This window comes from Pseudorca crassidens, chromosome X (assembly GCF_039906515.1).
Source record: "Pseudorca crassidens isolate mPseCra1 chromosome X, mPseCra1.hap1, whole genome shotgun sequence".
Classification (NCBI taxonomy): Eukaryota; Metazoa; Chordata; class Mammalia; order Artiodactyla; family Delphinidae; genus Pseudorca; species Pseudorca crassidens.
Window position 1 is genome coordinate 115,337,613 of NC_090317.1, and position 13,769 is coordinate 115,351,381.

Genomic DNA, 13,769 nt, shown 5'->3' on the forward strand with positions numbered 1-13,769 from the left:
GAAATCATCTCATCAGGCAGTTTGGAAATGCGAGAATGAAATTTTCAACTCCGTTTGGCCATGCATTTGTGTGCAACCAACTTTTAAATTTTTCTGGTGCCTGAGTTTTGCCACTGACCAATTAGGAGTATAGTAAAGGTAAGTGATTGTCCCATTTCTCTAAGACACAGGTTTCAAGGCCCAGGAAATCTGAATCATCTGCTTCTGCTGTGAAATCTGGATGACCCTTGGAAGTTCCTGCAAAAATCCCATATTCTCAGCTCCGTTATTATCCCGGCTTCTGGCAACCAAAAGCAGGAACACGTGGGAACTTGTAGGAGCTTCAGGAATCGTTACCACCAAAGCTCACGTGGGTACGCCTCCGAACTGTTACCACCAAAGTCAGCTAGGATTTTTCTTCCCTTCCCAGTCATCCTCTTTCAGGAAGTGGCTTTTCAAAAATATGCAACTCTTTTGAACAACTACAAAGTAAAATACATTACACACACCAACCATGCAAAATAGGGCCTGGGTGTGGGCAGGTTGAGAAGTGTCACTGTAGGTATATATATATGTCTTTCTCAGGATGCAAATATCCTGTGTCATTAGTCATGCCAAAAACCTTATATTTAGTCAAAAGATCCCAAATTTAGTTGACAATCTTCTAAAGTAAAATGTTTCTATCTTCCTACAACATTCAAGCTAACTAGCAGGAAACTTTTCATAATGTATTGCAATATTTATACTACAAACAAGCCCCCTCATCTGTTTTTCCACTCCTTTTCTTCAGTCTAGTCCCATGCATAGCATTTCCAGGCTGTCACTCCACCTTTCAGAAACCTCAGCTTCCTTGCCCCAAGTCAAAACTCTCACAAATGGATTCTGACATCCTTCATCCGCCATCTCACTCCTGTCATCTCTCACCAACAGCGCTGCTCATTCCTTCCTTCCAACAGACCCAAGTTATACTGATTCGGTCTTCTCCTTGGAACCTCACTCCAGCACCTCCAGATTTACAGCCCCCCTCCACCCGCTGCCATTTCAAGTTCAAACAAGAGTCCCTGTCTTCAAGATCAGACAACGAGCGAGCTCTTTCATACACCACATAATATGTACTTATGAATGAAGACACTACTTTGTATATTACTACTTTCAATCATTTGCACTGTTTATAAATATTTTTAACTACACTATGACAAAGGCTGTATCATCTCTAGTTGGGCACTGACCTTTAACTCCCTGCTTTCATAATAGGTATGTGGTAATAGACAGTAATTTCGTCGATAACTGTATTTGTTCTGTGGCGTAGGTAATCCCGTAAAGCTTGCACTTAACCAGTTCAAAGCTTGGCACTGGCACAAATCTCCAAACACCTATCTCCAGTTTCATCTAATATCATTATAAACACCTATTAACTGTTGGTAATGTGCTCATTACCCAGGGATTCTAGACAGTGGACTGCTCAAATATTTGGGTATGAGTGGACCAGTGGGTCCATGTAATAGCTGTCTCCACTCAAAACACCTGAATTAGGATGCACTGAAAGGCTGAAGTGAAATAAAACTATACCTCTTGAGGCGTGCCCCAGCAACCTTTACATAGGCAGGGGTTCTTAATCTTTTTTGTGCCATACATCCCCTGGGCAGGCTCTTAAAACCTATGGGCTATTCTCAAAATATTATCTATAAGAACATAAGATAAGAAACATAGGTTTACAATGGAAACCGGTTATTTCAAAGCACAGTTAACAAAACAGTTGTTTTACTGTTTGACATCATGATATATGCACTACTTCATTAACTCATTAAATAAGATCTAGCGTCGAGTCTAGCCACTACTATGATTTTGAAGTGGTGATGTATGTACATAATATTTCAAGATACCTGCAACATCTGTATTAAGATTTTTAAAAAATGATGATTCCCATTGGTAACAAAGTCACAGCTAATAATACCAGAGTTTGTAGCCTACAGGCATAATTAAAGAAAATGCTAAAGTTCCATCAAAGGTTAGTGAAAATAAAGATGCATTTTTTTTCCTATTCAAGTCCCTGAATTCTATCGACAGCTCTCTTGAGGGGACGTGGGTCTAAGTTAAAGATCCCCTAGGGATGAGGAAAAGAAAAGAGAGAAGGAAAATTGGTATAAACAACAAGAACAACAACAAAAAATAATGGTATCTAAAGAAGATCTAGAGCAGCCTAAGATGACACTTCTTACTTTCACCAATTCCCCTTTCCTCTTCTCTCTTTCCCTACAGGAGAGATTTAAAACTCACATACACCAATGAGTATTTTGTCTGACAAGTTAGATTAGCAAGACCTTCCAGGGTTTCAGGTCATGACCAAGATCCGGCAATAAAAGTTTGGAATACACAAATATCCTAACCTATTGTTTTCACCCCTAGGTTTGCTTCTTTCAGGACCAGCTGCCTCGTTTACAGGAATGATGAGACTTTTGGGAAAAACTAGATCACAATATTTTACTTTAATAATACTGTTAAATTTTCTTATCTATTAAAGTTCTACTTTTTATTTGATTAGGAAACTAGCATTTCTTAAGCATCTACTATGGGCCAAGTGCTTTTAAAATGTTCATTTAATCCTCATGAAATTAGCAGTAATAACAGATGCCACTTATCAAACCCTGTTAGAAGACTTTCGCTGCATCTCACTGAATTAATCCAACAGTATTGCCAGATGAGAAACTGAGACTCAGAAGGAAGTGGTTTGCCTATGGTCATATAGCCAATAAGTGGCAGAGTCCCAGTTTCTTTTCAGAGCCCAAACTTGGCCGCCATTCTGTGAGTTCTTATTTTCCTTGTTGTAACTTACACAAGATCACACCGCCAGGGAGTCTTGGAGACCCAAGAAGGGCTCTAGCCTGCTGCACTGTCCACTCCCCTGTCCTGCCTTCCTGAAACCTAGAACACAAATGAAGAACTGACAATACCCTTCCTCTCCTGTCAGGGGCAAGCTCTGGTTGCAACTCACGGCTCTTCTGGGACAGCATGCAGGGCCCCAGGCTCAGAAGGGGGGAGAAAGAGAAGACAAAGCTACCCCACCCCAGCCAGCCACATACAGAGGGCACGATCTTTTTCTTCAAAAAGTATTTTCTGAGCAATAACTATATGCCAGGCACTATGCTGGGTGCTGCTGGGTTACAGTGAAGCCCAAAATGGACAAGACTGTGGCTCTCAGGAAATTTACCACAGGGGGAAGGGGGAAGGGAGGGGAGCAAGCATAATAAGAAAAACAAGTAAGCAAGTATACAAATGAGATAATTTCAGATGGTTATAAGTACCACAGAGGACACTAATAGGGTAACAGGATAGAGGGGGACTGGAGATGGGAGTAGAGAACTATTTTTAATAAAGGCGTTCTCAGGCTTCCCTGGTAGCGCAGCAGTTAATAATCCACCTCCCAATGCAGGGGACACGGGTTCGAGCCCTGGTCCAGGAAGATCCCACATGCTGCTGAGCAACTGAGCCCGTGTGCCACAACTACTGAGCCTGCGCTCTAGAGCCCGCAAGCCACAACTACTGAAGCCACCCCAACGAGAAGCCCGCGCGCCACAATGAAGAGTAGCCCCCGCTCACCGCAACTAGAGAAAGCCCGCGCGCAGCAACGAAGACCCAACACAGCCAAAAATAAATAAAAATAAATAAATTTCTTTAAAAATTATTAAATAAAGGTGTTCTCTGATCTTTCTGTATCAGTGAAATAAATTTGAATTTATTCACAGATAGCTCACCTTTCTAATGGCCTATTCAGGCCTCTAGAGCAGCATTGTCTGACAGAAATATTATCTGAGCCAAATACATAATTGTTAATTTCCTTGTAGCTATATTTGAATAACTAAAATAAAACAGGTGAGATTATGTTTAATAATATATTTTATTTAACCTAATGTACCTTAAAAATATCATCATTTCCATAGGTAATTAATGAAATAAATCATCAATTTACTAGTGAGATATTTTACATGTTTTCTAAATGAAGTCTCTGAAATTTGGTGTGTCTTTTACACTTACAGCACATCTCAATTCCAGCTAGCCATATTTCAAGTGCTCGAAAGCCACATGTGGCTAGTGGCTACGGTATTGAACAGTGTAGCTCTAGAGTCTTTTATTTATTTATTTATTTTGGCTGCACCTCGTGGCTTGTGGGATCTTAGTTCCCAGACCAGGGATCGAACCCAGTGCCAAGTCCTAACCACTGGACTGCCAGGGAATTCCCTCTAGAGTCTTGATTACAGTACCTATTGAAATATTTTGTGATGTGCAGATTTTTAATTTCCACATGGTAGTCTTGGGAGCCTCATTAACTTCTGCATCCTCCTATGCTTAACACAATACCTCTTGCTGGATGTGAATGAGGAAGTCTAAATTCTTATTGCTATTGGCAACAATCTTATGACCAAGCAGACTTAGAAAGCATGAGACAGTGGATGTCAGAGTAGAGACAAAGAAAGAAATGTGATCCTTAATGGGATGGTTCAGTTGCTAGATCAACCCTTACCTGAAGTCCACATGATTACTAGATATTTTGGTTACACGAGCCAACAAATCTTCTTTATTGTTTAGGCCAGTCTGAGTTGATGTTTCTGTTACTTGTGACTAAAAGCAATTGGTGCCAGGAAAAAAGTAAAAGCTCAGAAAATAGTCCTGTGTTCACGGACTAATACAATCAAAATGCTGTGTATTTCAATCTATTTGAAGCGAGCACATTTCCCCCAAATTAAAGAGCATATAACTCAGAATGAATGTAATGAAAAGATCTGGTTCTTATCAAGCGTACCCAACTTATGTCTAGTATTAACCACTACAGAAGTTTTAAAAGCTACATTAAAGCCACAGGGGGAAAGATCGGATCATAAAATAAAAAGATTGGAACAGGGAGGAGTCAAAAAGTAAGACAAGGACATGCACTGGGGGTAGAAATGGATACACAAGAAGAAAACCTAAAATGTTGCATGTCAGAACTACCAGAACACAAGCTTTTACACATGGTGGCCGTTCTCATGGCCTCTTTACTTCCTTAAGCTATTTAGAAAGAGGTCTTGTCCTAAAGCTAAATGCACATTTTTCACAGAGCCTTCAGGAAGAAATTCATTTCTGTATTTGAAGTGAGTGTCTCCTAACAGGAAATGACTAAACTTTTTAAAATTGGACTTCTTTCCCCTTCCTCACATTTCACGCACCCACACTCCCATCCTACCCATGCTCAAATGGGGTACTGCAATTAGGAAAAATGGGAACAACAACAACAAAATTTCATTTCACATTCTAGAAGCCTGCGATAACAGGCCCAAATCTTTACCCAGCACCCCTCTGTGCACACAGGACCGATAACGGCGCATGTACAAACTGGCAATTTGCTGCTTCCTGTACGGCCACGTGGTCAGAAAAACAGGAGTCTGCTCTGAGTGGGCGCACTCAGTCCATATAGCAGATTCAGTGAGACTTACAGGGGCTGAGTTTTCACCAGGAATAAAAAGCACACCACGGTGGCTGGCTGCTCCTTAGCACTTCCTCACCACATCCCTGTTTTGTTTTTTCTAGTCTGACATCATTTGTTTCAAAGAGCTTAATGATGTCAAGGCTCAATCTGGTACATCATTATACCATGTTCACTGTATGAGGAAAATGACACAATTCACTATGTCTTCAACGATCTGAACTTTCTAATTATCAAATGACTTTACAGGAGCCGAACTGAAGTTTTCAGCTTTTTAATATCTGTAAAAGACGATTTGACTAGGATCACTAATAGAGAAAACAAGATTACAGGGGGGTTATTTAATTATGAGAATCATTTAAATCTCAGCCAGCAGGTATTTACAAATAAATAACCAATCTATGAATCACGATCATCTTTCTCTGCCCATTAATGCATAGACCCTACTTCATCTTATTGTTCTGCTGGTGCTGTCTGTGCTTAAACATAATAATATACTGCATTTCTTTATAAACTATTGGCAAAGATCGCTATTCCATAATAGAGATGAGCTGGCCCTACCCTGAGTCATCTGTCTTCTGTTTGACACAAGTGTTCTATCTCACTCATTGCCTCATGTTTCATAAATGCTCATTTGCAAAATTTTCATCTGTTCATTCATAAGCAGTGCATGCTGTGTCATCCTCATGGCCACTTGAAAACAAATTTGGGAGGTTTTGTAGGAGGGAGATTTTAAGACATTCAAACACATGACTACATTCAGCCTTTTTTAAAAAAAAACAAATTCTAATTCTTGGAGAGAACAAGAAATAATTTTATTTGCCAAGTAGAAATCTGAGTCTTATATGCCATTTAAAGAAAACATTCATGAAGCCAGGTTGCTGACTTCAACAGAGGGCAATTTTTCATCAGCCAGGTCTGTCAAATCCATTTTATTTCACAAATTGGACAGCCGTTTCTGTGTGTTCTCTATCAGCCATAGGAAAATGGTATTCTTTTGATTGGTCATATTGCGTTTTATTTTTGGATGTTCTCTCTTTTTTATCAAGGGTGAGGAAAAATATCTAGACTGTATTCAATATTTTTGAAAGCACATGATATTTACAGAGGATAAGACCAGAATAAAATGTAAAGCATTTGACAGACACTACTTCGTGAGCCTTAGAACTATCTTTGAGACAAAATGGAGGAGCAAAGGACAGATATTAATTGAGGGCCTGCTACGTGCCAGGAACTAGACTGGGTAATTTATATAGGTCATGTCCTTTAGTCCTCACAAATCCTATGAAATGGGTATTCTCATCTCCATTTGAAAGGTAAAAAAGCTGAGCTAGGTAAGCTAAGTAATTGACCAAAAGTGACACAGAGGAGAAACGAAAGGGAACCAGGATTCAAATCCAACTCTGTGGCATCAAAACTCAGGCTCTGAGTGGCTTACAGTGAGGAAAAAATTTGGAAACCACCTAAATGGCAACACATGAATTGATGAAACAAACTGTAGTATATCCACACAAAGCAGTCACGGCAGATGATGGTACAGATCTATTTTTATTGACCTGAAAACATGTTAACGTGTCAAGTAAAAATGACAGATTATAAAAATAGAATACATGATCCCTTGTGAGATATATATATAATTTTATATGTATATTTGCATTTAAAAAGTTATCACCAGGTATTGGGATCTGAAGTATGTTTCTCCTCGTTAGTCATTTATAGCTGATCTACAATGAGCTTGCATCACCTGGATGGTTAGACAGATAAGTAGACAGACTGAGAGAAACACAGATACATAGATAGATATAGAATAAAGACATACAGATAGAATTTAAAGACTAGTGTTTAATCCTTGGACTCACTTTTCCTCCCTTCCATCTTTCACTCTTCCCAGTCCCCCACCTCTATTTCCTGGGATCACTTCCCAAAACAAACAACTTGCATGCTAAATAAATAAATAAATGTCTGGTGTTTAAAAAATAACATTGTTAGCACCTCTGATATTTGAAAAGCTCTATTTATACACTTTAAGAATACCTAATTATCTGCAACATACTTGCAGAGTTCAGAAAGATATGTATCTATAAATCTGTGTATCAGTATCATCTACACATTTACGTATTTCTAATCTATACATTTATAGACAGAGAGAATGAAAGAATAGTATGATAAAGCCAATACAGCACAGCAAAACAATAACCACCAGGAAATCTGGGTAAAGGGTATATGGGAGTTTTTTGTGCTATTCCTTCAACTTTTAAGTCTGAATTACCTCAAAATTTAAAAGTTTAAAGAAAACATATTTTATATTTCAAGCACATACATCTGGAACAAGATGATACTAATTTAAAAAGAGACCCTACTCCACCATTTGCTCTCCTTCTTGGCACTTGTAGCAAGAGCCCTATGACTAATTTTTTAATTCATCCTTTACAGTGCTTGTCACAAAATAACTTGAGATTTATTTGTCTGTGTCTTTCCCAGAGCGTAGAAATATATGGGGAGCCTCCCATTTTGTTTCACAAGGCCAGCACAATCTTGATAACAGAATTTAACAAACCTAGCACACAAAAATCCATGGACCAATATGAATCATAAATACAGACACAAATATAACAAAATACTAGCTTACTCAATTCTTAAGCAATGTCTTAAAATAATAAACCATTCATAAGCAGGATTTATTTCAAGATTATAAGGTTAATTTAGCACGAGAAAATCTAGAGAAGTTAAAAGAGTTACTCCATGTGAGTCTCTTGATAAACAGTGAAGAGATTTTTCCTGAGCAATACCTTTTTGCAAACTAGGAATAACAGAACACAATAAAAAAGGTTAGAAAAAAAGAAAAAATATATTGGGGGGAATGCTAGAGGCATTACCACCCAAGTTAGGAATAAGAAAATTATACCAGGCTTCTCTGGTGGCACAGTGGTTAAGAGTCTGCCTGCCAATGCAGGGGACCTGGGTTCGAGCCCTGGTCCGGGAAGATCCCACATGCTGCGGAGCAGCTAAGCCTGTGTGCCACAACTACCGAGCCTGCGCTCTAGAGCCCGCGAGCCACAACTACTGAGCCCACGTGCCACAGCTACTGAAGCCTGTGCGCCTAGAGCCCATGCTCTGCAACAAGTCACTGAAATGAGAAGCCCGTGCACCGAAACAAAGAGTAGCCCCTGCACTCACTGCAACTAGAGAAAGCCTGCACACAGCAATGAAGACCCAATGCAGCCAAAAATAAATAAATAAAATAAATTTATTTTTTTAAAAAAAGAAAATTATACCCATTATCACTGCTATAATTCAACATTATTCTGAGAACCTAGTCAATATAGCAAAAGGAAAGGGAGAGACAAAAATTACAATTATTTCTTAATTTTATGATTACCTATCAAAAAATCCCCCAAACCCACCAAATAGCTATCAATTAATAAAATAGTTCTACCTAGATCCAATATAGATATATCAAAGCTTTACAACAGGCATCAGGAGTTGGCAAACTTTTTCCATTAAGGTCAGAGAGTAAATATTTTAGGTTTTGCAGGTTATATGGGCTTTATGGGTCATATGGTCTCTATATGCAAGTACTCAACTCTGCCTTTGTGGTGCAAAAGCAGCCATTGATAATGCATAAATGAATGGATGTGGCTGTCTTTCAAAAAAACTTTATTTACGAAAACAGGCAGTGGGCTGGATTTGGCCCACGGGCCAGTTTGCTGACCCCTACTTTATACCACACAAAAAAAATGGGTGATTACGAAAAGTAACCATTTAAAACAGCAAGAAAATATATGAATACCTAAAAATAACTTTCTAAAGGGTGATTCTGATGTATGCAACAAAAATGAAACGGTGAATACTCTTTCAACACAACAATTTCATATCTGGGAATTTATCCTAAGGATACATTTAGATAAGGCCATAAAGATGTGTAAACTTAGGTATTATTATAGTGTTATTTATAATAAGGAAAGATATCTACTGACATAATCCATGTCTATGAGGAATACATTATGTGTTACAGCAGGTGACAGAGCAGCATGCGTAATATCAGCTATCTTTTATTTTTTTAAATATATGGCTGTGCATATGAGATTATGCATACGTACCCACACATGGAGAAAAACACCTGGAAAGCTATATATACCCAATTGCTTTATTAGCAGTTATTTCTAGGGGTGGATTTATGTGTGACTTTCTTTTTACTCTTTGCATGTTATTTGTGCTCCTTTTTACTTTCACGACTGAGCCTGGAAATAAATTTTTTTCATTTTTCAAAGTAGAAAAAAAAAACTTGTGCTGCTCTGAACAATTTACTCTTACTTCTATGAATTTTAGCCCATATACCATGTCCTCCTCAAACAAAGCCCACCGATACTGATTTTAGTTTTTACAATAAGACATTCCCAGAAATTCTTTAAATTATTATAACTGCTTCATGCCCTGAAGACAGAAATCTTTGGGCTATACCTAATATAAAAGGATCATCTATCTGGAAATATTGACTTTTTTTTATCCTTCAGTGATATTTCTCCAATTGTGTGTGTGTACATGTGCACACATGCACACATCTCTCTGTCTAGGAAGAAAAGAAGCCAGAGAAGGGAAACAGGAAACAGGCAAGAATGGTAGGTAAAGGACCGACACGAGTTAATATCCTGCAGGAAAATAAGTCTCAGTAAATTCATTCTTCAAGGTCCTATTTACAGTTCCACAGAACAGGAATCTCACCTGTTGGGTTATGGAAAAACTCTGACATTCTTGCAAATTCTCATTTATAACTTATGAAGATTAAGTTTCAGCCTTCTAGTAGAAAATGTAAGTCCATATGATTTATATCTAGTTGTGAAATTTAAGCACATTTTTCCTTACAGTGACAATAGGTATCTAATTATTTTGCCAATGGTTTCAGATGTTGTAACATACATATAAGTTGATACATATTTAATTTTCATTAAAATTAATGAACTTAATTCTTAAAATCTTGAGGAAAAGGATATGGAGAAGATAGAAAAATGATGATTCTCAAAAATTTTCAGAAATTCTTTCAGGTGTGTTACTGAATGCAAGTTATATGGCATAACTCAGTTATAAGAAAGCGAAAAAAATATATACTATTTTTGCCTTCTCAAAACACTCACCTTACCTGGCCTTGAAATCTCTGTACTTGCGTTCTGAAGTGGTTTTCTCCAACAACTCAGCATAAAAATTAGACCAATCGTGAGCAGAAGATGCTCTAGCAAAAGATATTTCCAACTTTTGAAGAGTATGTGTGCATGCACGCATATATGAGTATGTGTGTGTGAGCTTGTCATTGCTTGAGAGGCCATGGGGAAAGGACAGTCTCCCCAGAGCCAACTTAGAAGTTAACAGGAACAACATGACAAACACAAGGTCATCCAGAGTTCCCAAAAGTGATGCCAAAAGACAATGAAGTGTTAAGTACATTTTGTAAACCATGAAAATCCAGGACACAGTGAGCAAGTGATGAAGTTTGCTCTGAACATAACAGATGAATAAGTATACCAATATAACATGATTTTCATTAAGTATTCCTTTGCTCCCAACCTCAATCAAAGGCTATTTATCCTTCAGCAGCAGAACTTACTATTATCAAATGTGAATATAATGAACTACACTAGGCTTGCACTGAGATCTGAAAGATTAAAATTCCACAACTTTCCTTTCAATCTTCCACTTTAAAAAATCCTGGAAGTGAATTTAGTATAGTTAAAGAGTGAGCAGTCATGCCGCAAATCCAAAGCTATGTTTTTCTTGTCAAATACTGCTCTCTGTAAAGCACATCACCAAACCCCAGTAGAAACTTACCCTTCAACTTGAGGTCGACATTACGTCTCAGCCAAGGATAAATCCCATAGCTTGGCATATCTTCAGGAATTGGATTACTGTTTATCCAGCCATCACAAGCAAACCGGAAGAAATTATCACAGGGGTCCACAGACAGATTTACTTTACTCAAGATGGAAGCAGCTATTTAAAAAGAAAATCATAGGATTAATGACAAGCACTGAACATTGTGTACTGCTCTCTTCCAAATTAAACAATGATTTCATATCAACCAGTTCCCAAGCCTTGGCTTTTACACTTCCCCTCAAATGAAGCCCTGAATCAACTTCGCTATATTAAACTATTACATCCAGAGCGAGTGGATAAAAGTTTTAGTCATATTATAGTTACTGGCTTTTGCAGGAGCACCCCTAACATCTGTGGGACCTGGGATAGGAATGGAGTATAAATGGAGTATAAGGTAAATTGTTTGCCAGGACGCGCGTGACATTTCCTTCCATTCCTTTCATCCTTCTGCAAGGTGACTTTGCCACTCTTGCCACCAGGATCTATTTCCCCTGCCATGAATCTGGGCTGGCCTTGTGACTTGCTTTGACCAACAGAAAGTGGCAGAGTAACTTTTCATGAGTTTCAAAACTAGGCCTTAAGAGGCCTTTCACCTTCCACGTTAAACCCCTTTGGAGCCCTGAGACTGCCCTTTGAAGAATCTCCTGGAGGAGGTAAGGCCACGCGAAGAAGAACCAAGCCACCGCCAACCGCCAGATGTGTGACTGAAACTATCATGGACCTTCCAGGCCAGGCGACCCTCCAACTGAATGCAGCTGTATGAATGAGCCTAGGCAGTCTCAGCAGAGGAACCCCACCAAACCCAAGGCATCATAAGAAATATTAAATCACTCTTGTTTCAGGCCTTTAAGGTTTGGGGTGGTCTATTCCACAACAAAGGCTAACTGAAACAGAAGCCCACATGTAATACCTAAATGTTGACAATATCTATTTACAATACACCTTTATAAAGACCTGGAGAGCCAGGTATGGATCCTTGAGCCCCTTGACATTCAGGGCAGCTCTCAGAGGACTGAAGCCCTGGAAGAGATCCAAACAGGCCCTAAAAGGAGGCTTGGGGCCATCTTGCAGGGAATTCTGGGTTGAGGAGGGGAGAGGCATGGCCAGAGCAGAGCAAAGTGTAACATTCTAAATGAGGGGCCCAGGGCAGGGGGCCCTCTTGCCCAGGTCTAGGGGCAGAACTGGGTATTTGTATGAGTTAACAGAAAGACGCGATAGACTGATCTGCCATCTTTTCCTCTTTCTTAAGGCCACACCCGATTATATATGGAAGATAGTCAATCGGTAGGAAGTTCGTTCATACTTAAATATGTATCCATGAGCTTTAAAAAAACGTCTTTCGTTACAAAATGAGAAGGTCGCAAAATTCCTAATATTGAACTCCAACTCCCTTCCAACTGCTGGCTACCACTCTAGCATAAAGATATGCACCAAATGATTTTTTTTTTTTTAAAGGCGGCCAATATTTTAATGACCTGGGAAAGACGACAGCCTGGGTGACTTTCATAATTAATTACTGCCAGAATACATTTATGTTTGAAGTAATGAAAACTCAATGAGTTTTCAGCTAAACTTGAATGACTTGCCAAAAAAATATAATCTGCATAAATTTAGATGCGCATATTACAGTTTGGTCATGTGTGTGGTTCCTCCAGGTTTAAAAGTAAGGCCACACATTTCTCTAGCCTACACTTTTTTTTTAATTCATTTTATTGAAGTACAGTTGATTTACAATATTGCATTAATTTCTGCTGTACAGTAAAGTGATTCAATTCTAGCCTACACTTTCTATGAAAATTTCAAACAGCTTTTTGTCTTTGATGAAGTTAATAATATACAAACAACTTAATCTCTATAGAACTTCAAAATCCCCATCACGCTCAATCCTTCCACATCCAAAAAGAAAAAAATTGGTTTAGAATCTAAGGTTGATAAATTTTAAATTTACTTAATATTTTCATCTTTCAGAATTAATTAGGTTGCCTCCAATTACAATTTTACTTACTGTTACTATTTTATCATTAATATTTAATATGCAAATTTGCTAGGACACATAAAATCTTCATTTTAGTTTATATTTGTGGCTATCCTGGTTGTGCAGCCACAGAATGAATCTGCTATGGAACACCTCAGGAACACGGATCATACAAGTTTCAGTCCCACACAATATTCAGAGTCACATAGAGGAACCCTCACACACATTTTTATTCACATAAGCACGTTGTTTTCTGGCCACCTTCCCAAGCCTCCCCCTGCCCCCAACCCTCAAATGTATCCCATCTCCTCAGTATTCTTGCAGGAACCTAAACTGCAAGATCAGCTCTGACCTCAGCCCTGGTATAAAGTGGGGGAATACATCACTCACACTGAATTTGGAACTGAGCCCACTACGTGGAAAAACTCCAGCTTCAGCCTCTCAATTCAGCACTCACAATGCACAGCTGGGCACAGGGCTGCACTTTCTGCA

The 13,769-nt window shown here is 38.7% G+C and overlaps 1 protein-coding gene across 1 annotated transcript in view; it reads right to left on the minus strand.

The window, feature by feature from the left end:
* Positions 1-13,769, minus strand: part of PHEX (phosphate regulating endopeptidase X-linked) — a 204,981-nt gene that overhangs the window by 180,814 nt on the left and 10,398 nt on the right. Inside the window, exon 3 of the mRNA XM_067722956.1 lies at positions 11,258-11,419. Within this exon, the coding sequence (XP_067579057.1) occupies positions 11,258-11,419 (162 nt within the window). The remainder of the gene's footprint in view (positions 1-11,257; positions 11,420-13,769) is intronic.